This window comes from Stegodyphus dumicola, chromosome 1, assembly GCF_044657685.1.
Source record: "Stegodyphus dumicola isolate Sdum_Otavi_A_Nest chromosome 1, ASM4465768v1".
NCBI lineage: Eukaryota > Metazoa > Arthropoda > Arachnida > Araneae > Eresidae > Stegodyphus > Stegodyphus dumicola.
The window spans coordinates 218,187,480-218,206,051 of NC_140768.1; the positions used below are offsets into that span (position 1 = coordinate 218,187,480).

The following is an 18,572-nucleotide window of genomic DNA, read 5'->3' on the forward strand; positions in this document are numbered from 1 at the left end:
CTTTTTCTCCGTAGCCGTGTGCTTGAGTTTGCTGTAGTCTTGGCGTACCAAATTGGTTTCGCTGTTGATATTGGCGTCTTCTTTCGACGTCCGCCGTTCTTCTACTTTCAAACTGCATTGCTAGCTCAAATAACTTTTCCAGTGTAGTCGGATTTCGTAATTCAATAAAGTCTTGCACTTGGGGCAGTAACCTCGGCAAAATCACTTGAATTATTTCAGGATCCGGACGGTTTCCATACAACAGTTTGAAAACGTGAATTTTTCTTAAAATAAAGCTCGAGAGGTTTTCGATTCCTTGTTGATATATACTGAAATTTCCGTTTCTAATTTCGCACGAACCCTTACAACAGGGAAGGCTTTTAGTAGGGCAGTCTTGAAATTTTCGCAAGTATAGGTGGGACTTCCTGCTGACCCAAGAGACTTCTGCCTATACATTTGAACCAGTTAAGCGCTTGGCCCCTCAAAGCGCTGGTAGCTAAGGTAACTTTTTGAAACTCGTGCACGGGGTAGAGCATGAAGTGGTCATCCAATTTTTCCAAAAAACTGGTTACCGGTGAGTTTCCATTAAATGTTGCTTCTGGTTTCATCGAAGCGCGCATGGTCTGGACGATGTAACCAAATCCTTCCAGGGCGGCAGCTGGCATTTCTGGATTCTGAGCCGTTTCTGCAGGCAGCACAGGTTCTTCTTGAAACTCGGCCATGGTTATTCTTCTTCGTTGGGCGCCACTATCAGGGTCAATGTTCCTTCTTACCTTCTTCGGGAACATACAAGGACCTGACTCGGAACAGAGAGCTTACTAAAGCTATGTTCACTAATTGTGGTAAGTAGACAGGATACAGACGAAGGGTATACAAAACCCTTTATTTTTCTGTATATACAATAACTTCCGTACTTCGGAAAACACTGACCCGCTACTTGGGGTCTAACGTAAAAGTATAAAAATAAAACTAAACTCTAATTTAACTTTAGAATAATAAACGTGGAAGATTGGCCTTATATAAACAGGAAGCGTATGTAGTACAGAGACTGTAAACACTACAATACGTTTAAATTTATCAAGAGGATTAAAACCTCTGGCCTGGAAGGCAAACAGCAACTGCGTAACTTCTAAGGTAAGCGGCCTGCTTTGACTCACTGCTTCCTCTCTCTCACTTGGCAAAAGGCCACAACTTAAATACGTGGCGTTCGCCAGACAAACTTTGCATAAATACCTTCACGCTTATAATTCTGGCCGGAAGTAGAAAATAAGAAGTGATAGTAAAGATTTAAAATAAAATAAACGTTAGTAAAACTTAAGATCCTTACAAGCTGAATAAAAGGGTCTTTTCATCCTTTTTATGTGTATTTACTGATAAAAGTTGAACTTGGCGAATAGTCGCTTCACAGTTCAAATAAAGATCTAGCCTCCGAATAACTTTAAATTAGCTAGGAATATAACAAAGTTTATAAATCACTTATGCGTCCACACACACACACACACACACAAAAAAAAAAAAAAAAACTGCTTGAATGATAAGAAATGTTAACTGAAGCAAAATTTCGGATTATAAGGACATAGTAGCTCAAATTATGGCCATTTTTAAAAAAGTAAATGAAGATTATGTAGAAACAGAAAAGGACATAAAAAGAAATTGTCTTGAATCACAATCATCAACAGCTAAAACCTGCAGTAGCGTGACAATTAACGTATATTCGCAATTAGCAAGCGTCCTCTTCTCATGAAAAAAAAAAAAAAAAATAGCCCTTCCGGCCAGATAGAGGCTGAGTAAGAGGAAGTACCGTATATTGCGACGTATAACGTGCCCTATAATTTTAAACTATATTTTTTAAATTTTAGGTATATTCGCCGTATAACGCATACCTTTTTCTTTACGAAGAAACTCGAAAGATATATGTGTGATTCTCTTTCCTTTGAAGCCATTCATTCATTCAAAGATTTTAACCGAATAACGGTATACTTTTAACAAGCGATAAGGGGAGCAATGTGCGTGGGGGAGAAATTCTTGAGGGAGTAAATAATTGTGCAAAGAGAATGGGTTGTATTCAATGCAGCTGTGCCCAAGAATGTTATTCTAGGGTTTCGAAGAAAGAAGAACGTAATTTAGAATAAGAGTGCTCTTTCGACCGAACGGATTCACGGAACCCGGGGTCAGACGTTTTCTCTTCCTGTAGTCATTTGAAGCCGTTATTTTGAGGTGAACATCGAAAGTTTTAGTTGCAATCGCATTTGCTTTAGTTGCAATACAATTAATCCAGTATTCCTTTTGGTAGTAAATATGATTCCTGCCAAACTAAAAACAACACAATGCTGATTTTAAATTCAAAGTCATTCAATTTGTGGAAAATGGAAATCGTGCTGCAACAAGGATGTTTGGTGTTGGTGAAAGCTGCATATGTGAGTGGAAGAAAAATGAAATCACAATAATTAATATACTGAAGAATAAATGTGCTTTGCGTATTGCAGAAGCGAAACATGAATCGTACATGAAAGCGTTGCAAACTGGGTCCTAGAAACTTGCCAAAAGGGATTAAATTTAACAAGAAACAGCTTACGTTTATTTTCCTTAAACTGGGCAAAAAGAAGCAAACGGAAGTGAAAACTTCAACTTTGAGATGGAGTAGTCGATTTATGGCACTATTTATTATTATTATTCTACAGAGGAAAAATAAAAGTTTTGCAAAGGAGATAAAGTAGTATTTCAAAAATTGTATTCTTACTTAGGTACAATGTAGTAATCGTTGTCAGCAAATACAGCATGTTTTATCCATGGAGCATCAACCTACAGTTTATTAAAAAACATGAGCAAAAGAAAAGATTTTTGATAATTATAAAATACGTAAAAAATAATTTTAAAAGAAAAAATGAAAGATCTTTAAAAAAACAATATGTATTATGATTAATTTTATGCATGAAAAAATATTCCTCAGATGGAATGTTCCAAAAGAGCATTCTAGAATAAGATTGCGAATCTGAAATAAAATTTAATACTTTGACAACGTACTTTGAATGTCAGTGGTGGAAATATTTTCAGTAATGAAGCTGAAGTCATTATAGAGAAATCAAAACTTATTAAGGAAATTTAAAAAAGTCCTTATTTCTAAATTAATTAATTATCAGTAATTAGTACATTAATGCACTACTTTTTACATATTTTCTTCTGCTTTCTTTCGTAAATCAGTGAAGTTCTATTCCGAGGAAATAAAAAATAAAATAATGTATTTCTAGCTCCGTGATTTCTATGAAAAAGAATAAACTTTTATTTTCTAGTGTTGGGGGGGGGAGTATCCACATGTTAAAAGAAAGTATCCGCATGATGGTGGTTTTCTAAAACATTCTCTATAGAAATTAAATATCACTTTAATTTAAATAGCAATATCTTTAGACAGGACACAGAACCAAATAAAGAACAATAATAAGAGGTACCTGTGTCATCTTATAAGCATCAAACTTAATAGAAATCCGATTTATTCGGATTTTCCATGCATTTTTATTCTTAAGATATGATATGCGAAAGTTTTGAGTTTCTTTTTAATAGATAAAAATAAAGATACAAGAGAACCAAAGTTTTTTTCTTTCTTTTCCATCATCTTAGAAAGAATTGATTATCACAGAAATTTACTTTTCTCTTTCCAAAAGCAAAACTAAGAAACAAATTTAAATTGTAAACTAAAAGTAAACTTATAAAGTTTGACTTGGTATCATAAACTAGTATCAAACCTTAGCAGACTTGGTGCGAATATCGTTTAGTCTGAAGTTAACCACAGAGACTTTAGAAGGTGAAGAAAATAACCTTTTTATTGAATTAGAATTTGAACATAAAATGCAGGTCTCGTGCTTGACAAGATCAACTACCACTTACGATGCAACTTAAGGTAATAGTCAAATTGAAATTAAAATTTCACCTAGTTGTCAAAAGATTTCACAATTTAATTTAAAAATAAGTTGGCACAGAAATTCTGACTGAAGTACAGTTTTAAATGACGGCAACTATAACGCAAAGCAGAATAATTACAGTCTTATCAGAGCTGGCGTGCCTAGTAACGTGGCTTCGAGAAGCAGAAACACGCTCTGTGTCTGTCTCTCGAGTTTCTGCCTCTTACAATCCAAAACCCTTGACTTAAATATTCTCTGAATAATTTGCATTCTGGTGAGGAAATGGAAAAGAGAAGAATTAGTAAAGGCTAAATTATAAATAACTAGTTAATGCTAAATGATACAGCCATATAAATCATACAAATTTATTGTATGCATTAGTCACCTTACTTATTGTATACATATCGTAGAAACTTATTGTATACATTATTTAAATTTATGCAAACTATTATAAATTAAGTTTAAATTTCAAATTTACGTGCTTCTCTTTCACAAATTCTATTATTATTTGAAACACATTACTGTTAACGTACGCTACTTATTATGCATGAAATAATAAATCATACCTATTTGGTCATTTCGTTAATAATAAAAACACAAATAAAACTTCTGCTTACAAAATATTTTTGTTTGAAATATTACGCAATTCATACATTTTAAGGCGAATGATACCTGCAAAATTTAAACAAATTACCCGCTTTAACTCAAAATAAATAAATATGTAATGCACACCCTGCAAGAATTATGTACACATGATAAAAGCGAATAGTGATAATGCAAAAGACAGGACAAGGTAACGTCAAATTCTAAGAATAATTCAGCCCTTATGCCTCTAAATCAACTGAAAACGCTTTAAGAACTCAAGAGTGGGACAATTGGTCTAGTTAAAAGAAAGTATCCACATGATGGTGATTTTCTAGTCCATGGACTTCACCACAGAGTTCTCTAAGCTATGAATACATCACGTTATCTGGGCACTGTTTTGCCAATAAATTACTTGAGAGTACTGTGGTAACAACAACTCCAGAATGTCATTTACATATTGTGCTGCAGTGAAGGTAGTACGGAGAACAACAAAGGATGTTTTGGTTGTAGGTACAGGTAGAAGTGGAAGAGGCACGACTCTGTCTCCAGTTAGCGACCACATAACGCTTTTACACTAACCATCTTGACCAGAGCTGCCTAATCACTGCTGTGAGCATCCATGTTGGACACCTACCCACGAGCAAATCCACAACAGGTAGCAGAGTACTGGAGCTGGTCGTTCCTGAGTTTGCTGAACAATGCCACCTCCATTGTTCAGCAAACTCAGGAACGACCAGCTCCAGTATTTATTTGGCTGAAAAAAAAATTAAATTACACTCATGTCCATAAATTAAGGATAATTTGGAGTCACGCGGAAATCGAACTCTAAAATAAATATATCACCTGTAAAATCACTACATATTTCTTCAAGAATCATATGCAAATTTCAGGAAGTAACCAGATGATACCGATGGTACGTCACAATGACGAGAGTGTAAGAGAGTGATATATAAGGAATACAGGCAAAGAAGTAAAATTGTTCGCAGGCACTTTATAAGCATTTCAGTGCAATAACCGAATAGTTATGACACAAAGGACGCATTTGGATGATTTTTTACGTGGTAGAATTATCGACCGTCTGGAATGTGGGCGTACCCAACTGGAAGTATCAGACGAACTTGGAAATGCCCAGAGTGTCATCTCCAGGCTTTGGCCACGATTCCAAGATGATGGTAATGTGAGTAGACGTTACAGCACAGGTCGCCCCAGAGTTACAACGCCGAATGAGGACCGGTATTTGGCAGTTACTGCCAAAAGAAACAGGCGGAGCACAGCCTCAGACCTGTCTCGTCAGCTCTCTTTAGCCATTCGTACGACAATTTCAAGGCAGACCGTGTACAGACGCTTAGGGCTGATTGGTCTAGATGCTCGTAGACCTGTCAGATGCGTTCCACTTACTGCAACTCACTGTCGCCTGCGGTTAGCCTGGAGTAGAGAGCATGCATTGCGGACACCGCAACAGTGGGCTTGTGTGTTGTTTTCCGACAAGTCCAGGTTTAACTTGCAGTCTGATTCTCGCCGTACTTTCATATGGAGAGCTCCAGGTACCCATTACCACCAAGAAAACATCATTGAACGACACCGTTACGGTGGTGCAGGAGTGCTCGTTTGGGTGGAATTATTCAGGGTTCCAGAACTGACCTGCATGTTCAAATTGGAACCATGACAAGCCAAATCTATCGAGAAGTCATTCTGGAACAACATGTACGTTTGTTTCGGGGCGCCATGGGAGCACAATTTGTGTTTATGGATGAAAACGTCCGTCCTCACCGTGCAAACATTGTAAGCGAATGCCTTCAGTCGGGGGATATCACTCGTATGAACTGCCCAGCATTCTCACCGGACTTGAATCCAGTAGAGCACGTGTGGGACATGCTTGGCCGACGAGTTGCAGCCCGTCAACCTCCTTCTACATGTCTACCGGAACTTCGGAGTGCATTGCTTTTTGAGTGATGTAATATTCCCCAAGATCAGATCGATAATTTGATACTCAGCATGCCTAGGCGTTGTACGGACTGCATTGCATCGTCTGGGAGACATACAATGTATTGACAATCATACCAACTATGTAATATTGATTTTTTGTAAATAGGTGTTTTTCGTAATTTCCTCCAGGGAGAAAAAATCGCTAATTTTTTTAATAATATCAAACATATAGCATCTTTTTTTGCTCTTTACCTTTTGTTTAATAAATAAGCGCTACAAATAAGTCAAATTTGTTTTGCTTCTAACTCTTCCTTTGCCTGATTTTGCATTATCCCTAATTTATGGACATGAGTGTATTTCCATTTTCATTACTGCCTTGGTACAGCACTACTTGGTACACTGATCAAGTTAATTCATCATTAATTAGACAGTTGTATATAAATTCTGTCCTAAAACAATATAATTCTAAATGCAGTCTTATTTATAATCGTAATACAGCTCTAATTATAATCCTAAGTACTGTCCTAACACGGAATTTTGAATAAGTAATACAATCTTAATGAAATTACTAAAAACATTTATTGTAGCAATTCAGCGATGATATTAGTGATAGCAGTTTCGTATTCTGCCATGTTACTTGACACAAGTTTGTGCTTTCACTGGCTAGATTGTTCAAGATATTATGTATTTTGCTGATTCAAGCTGGAGTTTTAATTAGTCTTTTAACACTCAATATTTTGAGGATGTTCCAGGTGAAACTCATTGGTCATTGGTCACTGGCAGACGTAATGGATCTTCCCGTTCCCCACGCATGCAGATATTGGTAGAAGAAATATTTCTGTCGAAGTAATATGTGGGGAAGGCGCGATGACTTATTAGAAACTGGGTGAGAAATGGGTTAGAACTTAATTTCTTTGAAACGTTTTGGATGAAATCGTGTTGTTAGCGAGACACGGTTTCCCATAAGTCAGTTATTCAAGCTGAAAAGGATTGATAGCATTACACAATAAAGCTGAATTTCACATTGATCACTTATTTGTGGACATGTCGTCATTTAATGTCCAACGCAAATGCTATCTCATCACTGAAGACATACTACTATTTGCTGACACGGCTTCTCGCTCATGGAAGTAGACACTACTGAAATAGTGCTTATTGATGCCCATTTGTCCCTGCTAGGTAGAAGCATGACCTCATGCAGTGTCCATGTACATTTGTAGGGTTTATATTTATTTTAACTAACATTTATTTTAAGTTTAAGCTATCATTCCTGTCAAGCCTTTGCTTTCCCCTGGAATTGCCAATGCCAGAGTATGTAAATTTTAGTAGAACGCGCATAGTATTCAAATTTTAGCAGAAGTAATTTGAGTTAAATAGAAGGGAAACGAGATTTGTAAGTGTGTGCTTCTTGAATCACGAGCGTGAAGATTGCTAGGTAGAAATTTAAGAACCGCGCGTTTCGGCCTGTGTGCCTACTTCGGCAGTTAGTTGAATCTTTCAACTTCTTAATCAGAAAGTTTATTCAGCTGTATCTTAAAACGCGGTTACGTTAGTCACGTTTATAGAGCCTCGTAGGTAGTGACCTCGTTATTTATGCATCCTGTTATTTATTTTTTAGTTGTACTTTTCTATTTTTGTAACACCGCCGGGTCGGCGCAGTTTGTGAGCGTCAAGTGAACGCAACTCTAATTTCTAAAGTGAAATAAAAAGGGTTTAAACCCTTCTTACGAGTTTGTGTAATTTCCAGTTCATATCAGTCACTACTACTGTTGCGGACAAGTTGGGGCCACGCAACACCATATTAGCGCCCGAACACTTTACGAACTGAAATGGCCGAAAACTGGATGGAAGCTCCTGTACAATTCCTACAACAAGAAATGTCAAACCAATTAGAAGGATTTGGATACCTGGTCCAGACGATGAGAGCATCGATCAAGCCAAACGTCAATTTCGACGGAAAAAATTCGGTGGCGATATTTTTAGAAGGCCTCGAAAATCATTTCCATCTATACCCTGTGCCTGAAAGACAAAAAGTTGCCATTGCCACGTCTGCACTAAGAGGACAGGCCTCACTATGGTGAAAGAATATAGGGAAATTTTTATTAGGGGAATTCGGAGGCCAAACATATACCTTTGAAAATTTCAAAAGATCATTATTAAAGGCCTTCCCCATAGTGAAAGACCAAGCAAAGCTAGAAGCCGAGATATATAGTTTTTATCAACGAAATATAGAAGAGTTGACGGACTTTATTCTGCGAAAAGTTAAGCTGACGGATATGCTGTATGAGAATAAACCCGACGCGGAGATTATTGAAATAATCTTACCAAGATTGCTACCTGCTGTCCAAGATTACTTCGAAATTCGAAACCCAAGCACCTTGCAGGAACTCTTCGAGTTGGCGGTCAAGTTCCAAAATTGCAGAATAGCGGAAAAAGCTAGAGGGGCATCGTATTCTCAAGGTCTCCGAAGGCAATCCTCAAATCAACAGACCGGAAACACAAATCGCTCTTATGGGAGAAAGAGCTATCAAGCTAACTCATCGAAGTTCGAAGGTCAAGGCCCAAAAAGGAAATTTTAAAACAACCGTCCGCGTACCCAGAAGACAGAAGTTGAAAGGAAAGCTTTAAACGAGTAGAGCGGCCTGTAAAAGCGAGGGTTCAGACCACGGAAGTTTCGAAAAAACCCTCAAGAAGATACCTACATACGGTCGTGGTAAAGAACTCACAATTACCGATTATACAAGTCCTGGTTGGCGATGTACCAGTAGAAGCCCTCATCGATACAGGGGTAGAAGGTAATTTTATGAGTGATACATTTTTTAAGAAGAATTTTAATAGGTTACGATTATTTAAAAATAAAAACACAGAAATTATAGCAGCGCAAGGAAAAACTTGTCAATGCATTGCAAAATCATGATTACAAATACAGGTAAAAGATGAAAGCGTCAAAGTATTAATTTTTGTGGTCAAAAATTTGCAGAGTCCAGTCATTTTAGGCATGGAGTTTTTAAAGGTCGCGAAGGCCAAACTCAATTTTCAGGAAAATTCGATTGTGCTGGAAATGGATCGGAGGGTGGTGGAGCCAGTGAAACAACCGCAAATGGACCTTAACCACTTGAATGACCATGAAAGCCAAGCCATCCAGCAAGTGGTGAGTACTTTTTCGAACTTGTTTTCAGAACGGCCTGGTAATTGCCAAATTGTTACGCATGATATACAATTAACTGCCGACAAACCCTGTAGGACTAAACCTTACCGGTATGATAAACAAAAAGAACAAATAATTGAAGAACACATTCAGGAAATGTTGAAGAACCAAATAATAACGCCCAAAAATAGTGAGTACGCGAGTCCAGTCGTACTTTGTAGGAAAAAGAATGAGTTCCCTCCCTCGGATAAAAGAGCTTGGAGGTTTGCTATCGATTACAGAAAGCTTAATAGTGTTACTAAATTCCCAGTTTACCATTTGCCGGTTATAGAGGAAATTATTAGAAAGATTAAGTCTACGAGATACATGACTACGTTGGACTTAACGTCTGGCTACTTTCAAATAGCTATGAGACCCGAAGACATACATAAAACCGGGTTTATCACAAAATCGGGCACTTATGCATTTTTACGCATGCCCTTTGGGTTGTGTGGGGCCCCGTCAACATTCCAGAGAGCAATGTACATTGTTCTAAAGCCTGTCCTAGGAAAATCGACTTTAAGCTATCTAGATGATATAATTATAACGAGTAGTACGTTGGAACAACATATTAAAGATTTAGAAGAGGTTTTTAAATTATTAAAAGAGGCCGGTCTTAAAATTAACGCATCAAAATGCAAGTTCGCGACTAAAGAACTTAAATATCTGGATTATAAAATTTCGCAAAAGGATATAGAAACTCAGGATTCAAAAATAAAAGCCATCAAGAATTTCCCACCTCCCAACACCGATTAAAAACTTTCTTCTTTCCTTGGGTTATGTTCTTATTATCGGTCGTTCATAAAAGATTTTGCGAACATTGTTGAACCGTTGTTAGTAATTAAAAGAAAGAAAAGTAAGTTTACGTGGACAGCAGACGTAAATACTGCATTTGAAAGGTTAAAAGAAGCACTCATCAATGCCCCTGTTTTGAAATTCCCGAAAGGGGACGAAAACCTAGAAATTGCAGCAGATGCGTCGGACTATGCCATAGGTTCGGTTCTCATGGAAAATGGCCATCCTTTGGCATTTTTTAGTAAAACTTTAAACTCTACGCAAAGGAATTATACAGCTACAGAGAGAGAAACATTAGCCGTATTAATGGCTGTACACAAATTTCGAGTTTATTTCGGCAAAGCGCCAGTAACAGTCTTTTCGGATCATGCGGCTGTTGGTAGACTTTACTCGGGGAAAACCTAACGCCCGAGTTAATAAGATGGGCTCTAAAACTTCAAGAGTATAACCTAATAATTAAATATAAATCGGATAAGGAAAACAATGTTTCTGACGCACTATCTCGTATAAAACTAGACGATGAAGGTAATGAACTCAAATGCGCTGTGTTGACTTCAAAAATTTTACATTCTAGAAAAACAATTATTGCTGAATTGAAAGCTGATCCTGAATTTGGAAGTATCTATGCGTATTTGAAAGAACCCGAAAGCTTTTAACACACAGATATCGATTCAATAAGAAGTAGAGCAGAAAACTATGAAATAATAGATAATTTATTGTTTTATACGAAAGCAACAAACGAAAATTTCGAATATAAACCAGTCATCCCAGCCTAGCTTCGATTAAGCATTTTGAAGGAATTACACGACGCGAAAACAGCGGGTCATTTAGGGGTCAGAAAGACTTTAAAACGGGTACGCGAGGCGGTATATTTCCCGCAATTATACAAAATAGTAATTGCGTATGTCAGGTCCTGCAATCAATGTCAGTTAATAAATGATATTAATTACAGCCCGGCCGGGTACTTAAATTGCATTCGCGCTACATTTCCGAATGAAATTTTAGGCATAGATCTTCTTGGTCCTTTCCCCCAGAGTGAGTTAAATAAAAATCTTTTTCTTTTAGTAATTGTAGATCATTCTTCAAAATGGACAGAAATTATTCCACTTAAACGCGCGTCAGCCAAAACAGTCACAGATGCATTCTTACACAGATCCATTTTAAAATACGGTGCACAGATAAAAGTCATTAGCGATAACGGTGAACAATTCGTTAGCCAAATTTTTGAAAACATTTGCTCTGGACTTGGCATACGCCATGTCAAAATGGTCCCGTATAGACCACAGGCAAACATCGCACAAATACTTAATAAAAATATTGTAAAAATAATTCGAAGCTATGTTAGCACACATCACAAGCCCTGGGATGGCTACACAAATTAATTAGCTTATACTTTAAGAACAGCAAATCATGATACTACGGGGAAAACTCCAGCAGAATTATTTTTAGGACGGAAGTTAATTACGCCACTAGATAAATTATTTTTTGTGCAACAAAGAGAGGAAGGTACTATGATCGAAAACGCCATGAAGCATATTTTAAAGTTGGGGATAAAGTGTTAAAGCGGAAATTTTCTTTATCAAGTGCCCCAGACAATTTCACTGCAAAGTTGGCTCCAAAATTTGAAGGCCCCTATATAATTCAGGAAATCAAGGGAGTCGTATTGTACCTTAAGAACGAGAGGGGGGAAATCTGTAAAGCAAGTCCCGACCAGGTGAAAAAATATTATAATCAAAATGATTTTGAAATCATTAAAAGTTTCTTGCAGGACACAAGCGCAAAAGAAGTGGAAGGTCAAGAAGTAACGCCACCCGCTCCAAAACCCAACAAGCAGAGAACAGAAGAGGAACCTAGCCCTTCTACAAGTCATTATAAGGTCCCGAAAAGAAGGAAGGAAAATGCTCAGACTCCAGCATTCAAGAAATCAACGCCGCCTCGTAAAGAATCTTTGGTAAATAGGAAAAGACCAGATACAACTTTCCACAGTAGAAAGTCTGCGTCGAGGAAACCACTTCCAGGGCCAGATAGTCAGGAGCAAACAAGCCCGCCGTTCACGAGAACAAAAAGACAGAAGGAAGAACGAAAAGACTGTCACCAACAGAAGAAATTCAAGCAAGAGTCCAGACCGGAAGCCGCCAAGACCAGCCGTCCACGGGCAAAACGTAAAAGACAGGAACCCGAAGACTACCACTCCAAGAGGCTGGCGTACAGAGGGCGAAAAAGAAAAGTCACCATGGACGAAACTCGAAGAACCCAAAGGCGAAGATTGACTTCTATGAATTCCATAACTTGGGACCAATTCTGCCAGAAGACGATGTCGGAGTTCCAAGCATCGAAAACTCAAAGACAAGTTAAAATCTTCTATAAATTTTTTCTTTTGTTCCGAAATGTTATTCGTAAATACGAAGTTCTATGTTTTGACGGAAATCAATTTGTCTCGGTTGAGACTTAGTTTGGTTTTACTTTATTTAGCTAAGGCAAAAGTATTATTTTCTTTAAGTATAAAATCTAAGAGCAAGCAGTTCCTGTTGGTCGAAAGACTAATTCTGTTATGTTAAAGCCAAAATTTGGCCGAAAGTACAATAACTTCGTATTCTTGTATTAATGGAAAATTTAGTTTCAGTGCCGCCAGCTTGGCGAAGAAAGCGGGAAGTAAAATTTTATTTTTATCTTATTCATTTTATGGTAAATTGTAAAAGTATGTTTTAGAATTTTGTAAATATAGGCAAATACTTGAAAGTTATGTAAAAGTAGAATTTAGTCTAGAAGCATAAAATTTTAGATGCTAAAAGTAAATACTCGAAAGAAATGAATTCAAATTTAAGTATTAAACTGTAGATAAAATCATGCTTTAGAGCGAAAGCCTGCATGTCTAAAGATGAATGAGGGGGAATTAGAATGAATGTGTTTTGTAGGGTTCTCCACCTACACTTGAATTTTAAGACTGTTAAACATAGCTCATCGAGTTTCAGTATGTCGATTAAGGTGTGTCTGTTTGGTTGTCGGAATTCTAACAAATCATTGTGGTTAGGGGAAGTGTTGTAATACTAAAAGACGAATATTCCCGTTTGACACCACACATGGTGGAGAACCAGGGTAAAGTTAAATTCATGTTTGAATACTTGAATGAATGTGGATTAAGCAGTTAATTAAGGAAAATAAAAGGATCGAAAACGAAAACTTTATCCAGTGTTAAGAAAGTGTAAATCATAATGTATTTAGAAGATACTGATACTTATTCCTTCCAGATGCTGGAAGGAAGAGAAAAGATTGATTGCTGAAGACCAGAAAGGATCTTGTAAGAAGATAGGGTAATTTTATGCATCTACAGAAATTATTGTAATTTTTTAGGAAATAGTTTGTTTTATGTAAACGGGGTTCTTGAGTTTTAGATCAGAATGTGGAAACTTTTTCAAAAGGTCGTTTCTAGGACCTGCTTCCAAGTTTACCAAATTCTGGCTGCGGCAAATGTAGGGTTTATATTTATTTTAACTAACATTTATTTTAAACTATCTTTCCTGTCAAGCCTTTATTTTCCCCTGGAATTGCCAATGCCAGAGTATGTAAATTTTAGTAGAACGCGCAGAGTATTCAAATTTTAGCAGAAGTAATTTGAGTTAAATAGAAGGGAAACGAGATTTGTAAGTGTGTGCTTCTTGAATCCCGAGCGTGAAGGTTGCTAGGTAGAAATTTAAGAACCGCGCGTTTCGGCCTGTGTGCCTACTTCGGCAGTTAGTTGAATCTTTCAACTTCTTAATCAGAAAGTTTGCTGAATCTCAGCTGTATCTTAAAACGCAGTTACGTTAGTCACGTTTATAGAGCCTCGTAGGTAATGACCTCGTTATTTATGCATCCTGTTATTTATTTTTAGTTGTACTTTTCTATTTTTGTAACACCGCCGGGTCGGCGTAGTTTGTGAGCGTCAAGTGAACGCAACTCTAATTTCTAAAGTGAAATAAAAAGGGATTAAACCCTTCTTACGAGTTTGTGTAATTTCCAGTTCATAGCAGTCACTACTACTGTTGCGGACAAGTTGCGGCCACGCAACACCATACATTATTCGTAACGACTCGAACTGACGCTCATATAGGTCACGTATGGCGATGCGACCGTCACTGTTCTGATGATATTGCCAAAAGGTCTGTCATGATATTTTATGCTTTTATTGGTAGCCTAATGAGAGCGGATTGATGTGCATTCTTTGACCCGCTCGTACCAACACTCATTTTTTTTTATTGCCTATCTCTAGTCTACTATCTCATTTCCTTCCCTCGCCCTTATATATCTTCTCCTAAATGCCATTGTGCTGTGGATGGCCGTTATCCCGTCAATGGCCTTGCGTTTTCAATCCTATATACATATTGAATTCCAGGTACTTATATGTTGGGTTACATTCAGTTCAAAAACTGCGTTGGAGGTGAATGATATTTTAAAATCCATTTACGCTATTAATATTCTTTTACAACAACTAACAAATTCAACTGTAGTTGCGTTATTAACGTTTTGTAAATATGTTTTATATCTTTATGCTTCTTATGTATATAAGTTATAATTACCTTCAAATTCATTTTCTAATTTTCGTATTAAATTTTAAAAAACAAATCAGTATTATTTTAATAGGAATTTTTACCCGCATAACTTGTCCACGAATAGGCGTCACTTCAGAATCAGGCACCAGATAAGCAGCCTCTACCCCTGGACAATTTATAACAACGTCGTAGTTTGCAGATAGCTATATTAACAAAAAAAAATTCATATCAAGTAAGAAGAATTTAGCATAATCATTTCTACTTGAATGGATCTTACATTAACGAAAAAATTTCATGCCATAATGTAATTAGAGTTTCATATTAATAACTTCTATGGCTTTAGTGCTAAAAGAAGAAATCATTATTCGAAGAGCAATTCGGTTTTAGAAACTGCAAATTAATATGATTTCATTGAGGCAAAAAGAGATTGGAGCAGGTTTTGAATAAATCTTCTATCTATTTCGAAGGTGATCACTTCATCTTCAAAAGCAAAAAAAATTTTTTGCAAATAGAGGAGGAGAGATAACTATTTTATAAGGATATCATTTGACAGAGTAATGAGAAGGATAGAGGCTTCTATTGACAAAAATAGTAAAAAAACTTGAAAAATCTAAGATTAGAATTTTAGGAGCGTTGGAAAAATTAGAAAATTGATAAATGCTCTTTTTATTCCTTGTAGTAAAGGAAGTATGGTAATGGAAAATATCCATTTTGACAGCTCTTAAACGGGTTTGGACGATTTTTTTTTTTTTTTTTTTTTTTTTTTTTTTTTTTTTTTTTCATGATGTCTGCACATGATAACAGAGTAACGAAGATTTTCCCCCAAAATGGAGTGTAAAATCGATTTAAAGTGAATTCAAAGGGGATACTTTCGTGAAGTCTATATGTACCTACGTATATGTGTACATATCTCGCAAAATCTATCTAATCTCGTGTGTACATATCTCGCAAAATCTATTTAAAGGTTGTTTTTTTTTTTATCATGCCAGAAACATAAGAAAATTCGTGCCAATGGAAAACCCCATCTGTCTCAATTTTCACGCCAATACAGAAGCAACTGATAAGATAACACTAAAATGGACTCAATCAATGATGGCAAATAACTTTAATCATGGCGATCCTTAGCAGCTTCATGAAAGTAGCTATGAAAGCGCCATTTTGAAATCATCTTTGGTTAGGGTAAAATAGAAGTAAAATTTACAAATAATTTTGGCCTATTGATACGTAAAAACCCACTGTTTATTAGACTTTTATTTGTATATTTCTTCCATTTCATTTGCTTCTTAATTTTTATTGCATTTTTTTCATTCATCATTATTTTTAAGCATTGTTCTGTATGAATAGTATATTTATTTTTATTCTTATTTATTTCTGAAATTAATTGGAATTAAATGCCTATCATAGTGTCAAGAATTTTTCACGTTTCTGAAATTATTTAAGATTTGAATTCAGATTTCATAAAATTGATTAGAAAATTTTAATTTGGAATAAGGATTTTGTTCAGAAATGCGAAAAGACGAAATTCAATCCTCATGAATTATTTGTTATTGCATAAAGAGATTATAATTCTCCTTGAAAAATCGGGAATCTTTCTGTGAAATCAGTAATGATTCGCTTGTTTTAATTGTTTAAATTTAGTGGATAGCGCCACTGACTGCCATGCCGAAGGGCTCGGGTTCGAATCTCGCAGAAGGCATGGATGTTTGTAAACGTGTAATGCCCATGCGGCATGGGGGCACTCTAAATATGCGGCGAGCCGAAAGTCCTCTCGACAGGTTGATGGTAGGGAAAAGGGGCGCGAGATCCTCGGATCTCTGCCCCGGTGTGCTCTCCATCAAAACTGGGAGTGGAACTGAGCTAAATCCCACTGTCACCTGTAAGTTGCTCAAGGCTGTTGCCAATGGTAGGCGTAACTTCCTCTCCTTGGCACGAGGAATTTCGTGGGCTTAGGCTGACTATAGGTCAGACAAGTGAGTCTTGGTAACAACTACTATACATTTACTATCTACATTATACTTCACATTTACCAGGAGATAATTTTTCATTTATATATTCTTTTTAAAATTATATGTACATCTACCCTTCTACCCGGCTGGGTGAGAGCCATTTTTTTTATTCTTATGTATTGGTAAATAGTGCATTTTTTGCTTTAGAGTGATTGAATCATGCTGTTCTTATGTTCCGGTTAAGGTTTTTCTGCCTCTAGAATAATCTTCATGCAGTAGTTTAGAATTATCAATAATTTAAAAGCGTAAGTGGAGTTAAGCTTAACATGGCATGAATCTGTTTACATTTGAAACTCTTAGTAACACAGTGAATTACGTCAGCTGGTGCACTAACTTCAGTGTCGCTCTGCCCAGTGGGGCTAAAAGTTAACTTTGTATTTTGGTGCACCAAAATTTTGTCTTTCGGCCTGTTGTCTGAATTGCTTGTTCTTACGTAGAAACTCTCATTTTAATTGCAAACAACAATTTTTCAACTGTTTTGTTGTATTCAGTGTTTTAGGTTTTTATTTTATCTTATTTTACAACATTTAAGGAAGATGTTTTGAGTTATGTATTTTTGCCTTGCCGCGAAGTGAAAACTGAATTTATTAAATGAAAAAAATATCTTTTATGAAATTCAAGGCGATAAGTTTAAATGAAGTGCACAAAAACTGCGTATATTTAATGTCCACATCAGATTTATTGATATTAATACTTGTAGAGACATTATGATTTTTTATGCTGAGAGACGGGGAAAATGAGCAATGCCCTCTCCGGATTGCTCATTTTCCCCTTCCTCTCCTCGAATCTCTCAAATACGCGAGTGTGCTGACTATTACGCTACGATGGCATGCTAAGAAGGCGAGAGAAATACCTTATATACTCTTATTCGATTGTTATTTTGCATACACAGCGGAAGAAAGTGAGGTGCTCAACAGGTGACAGGATGATAGTGTAAAGATCGTGACTTGTAAAGATAATGACTTGAAAAGATCGTGACTTGTAAAGATCGTGACTTAAAGAGAACGTGAAATATAAATAATAGGATGAGAACTTGCATTTTACGGTGTGGCAACAAGAAGGGATTCGGAAGATTTTTATATATTTTGTTTAGAGAGTTTAAGATTTTAGTATTTTAATAGTTGTAAGAGTCTAACTGTAGTAGTTAAGAGTTTAAAATTTTGATAGTTAAGAGCTGAAGCATTTATTTTTTGGTTCTGTTTTAAAATTCAAATAAAAGTATTTTGTTCATTCTGAAAATTTAGCTTTGTTCTTCCTACAAGGTTCAATATCCATTATATTGAAATAAGGAAAGGATTTTTACTGGCGCAGCCGACAGGATCGGAGTTTCCCCGCATATAATTACGAACCAAAATAACTCAGGTAAGAGCTCAATTTACCTTGTAAACGTAAAATAATTAATTAAGATTATGAAAAGTTAATTATTGTTTCCGTCATGGAATCTTAGTTTATTTACTTGTCAAAGTAATGAATACGCCAGTGTTCAAATGTAATTTCATTTGACTCGCCGGAGTAGGTAAACAATTTATTAAGTATTGATTCCACTGATTGATTTTCGTGCCGAACAAAATTAAATTCATTGTGAATTATATTTAAATAGAAAAAGAAAAAAAAATGCTTTTTATAAAACTAAGAGTCTATTGACTGAATAAAATCAGAAATCAGTACT

General features: G+C 36.2%; 1 protein-coding gene across 2 annotated transcripts in view; it reads right to left on the minus strand.

Annotated features, from left to right (window-relative positions):
• Daao2 (D-amino acid oxidase 2) overlaps positions 1-18,572 on the minus strand; it is a 102,174-nt gene that overhangs the window by 29,604 nt on the left and 53,998 nt on the right. Inside the window, exons 7-8 of one of the 2 annotated variants that reach the window (XM_085825596.1) lie at positions 14,999-15,100; positions 2,720-2,781 (exon numbers count right to left, since the gene is read on the minus strand). In XM_085825596.1, coding sequence (XP_085681722.1) covers positions 2,720-2,781; positions 14,999-15,100 — 164 coding nt within the window. The remainder of the gene's footprint in view (positions 1-2,719; positions 2,782-14,998; positions 15,101-18,572) is intronic. The other variant, XM_085825603.1, reaches the window with a different exon arrangement.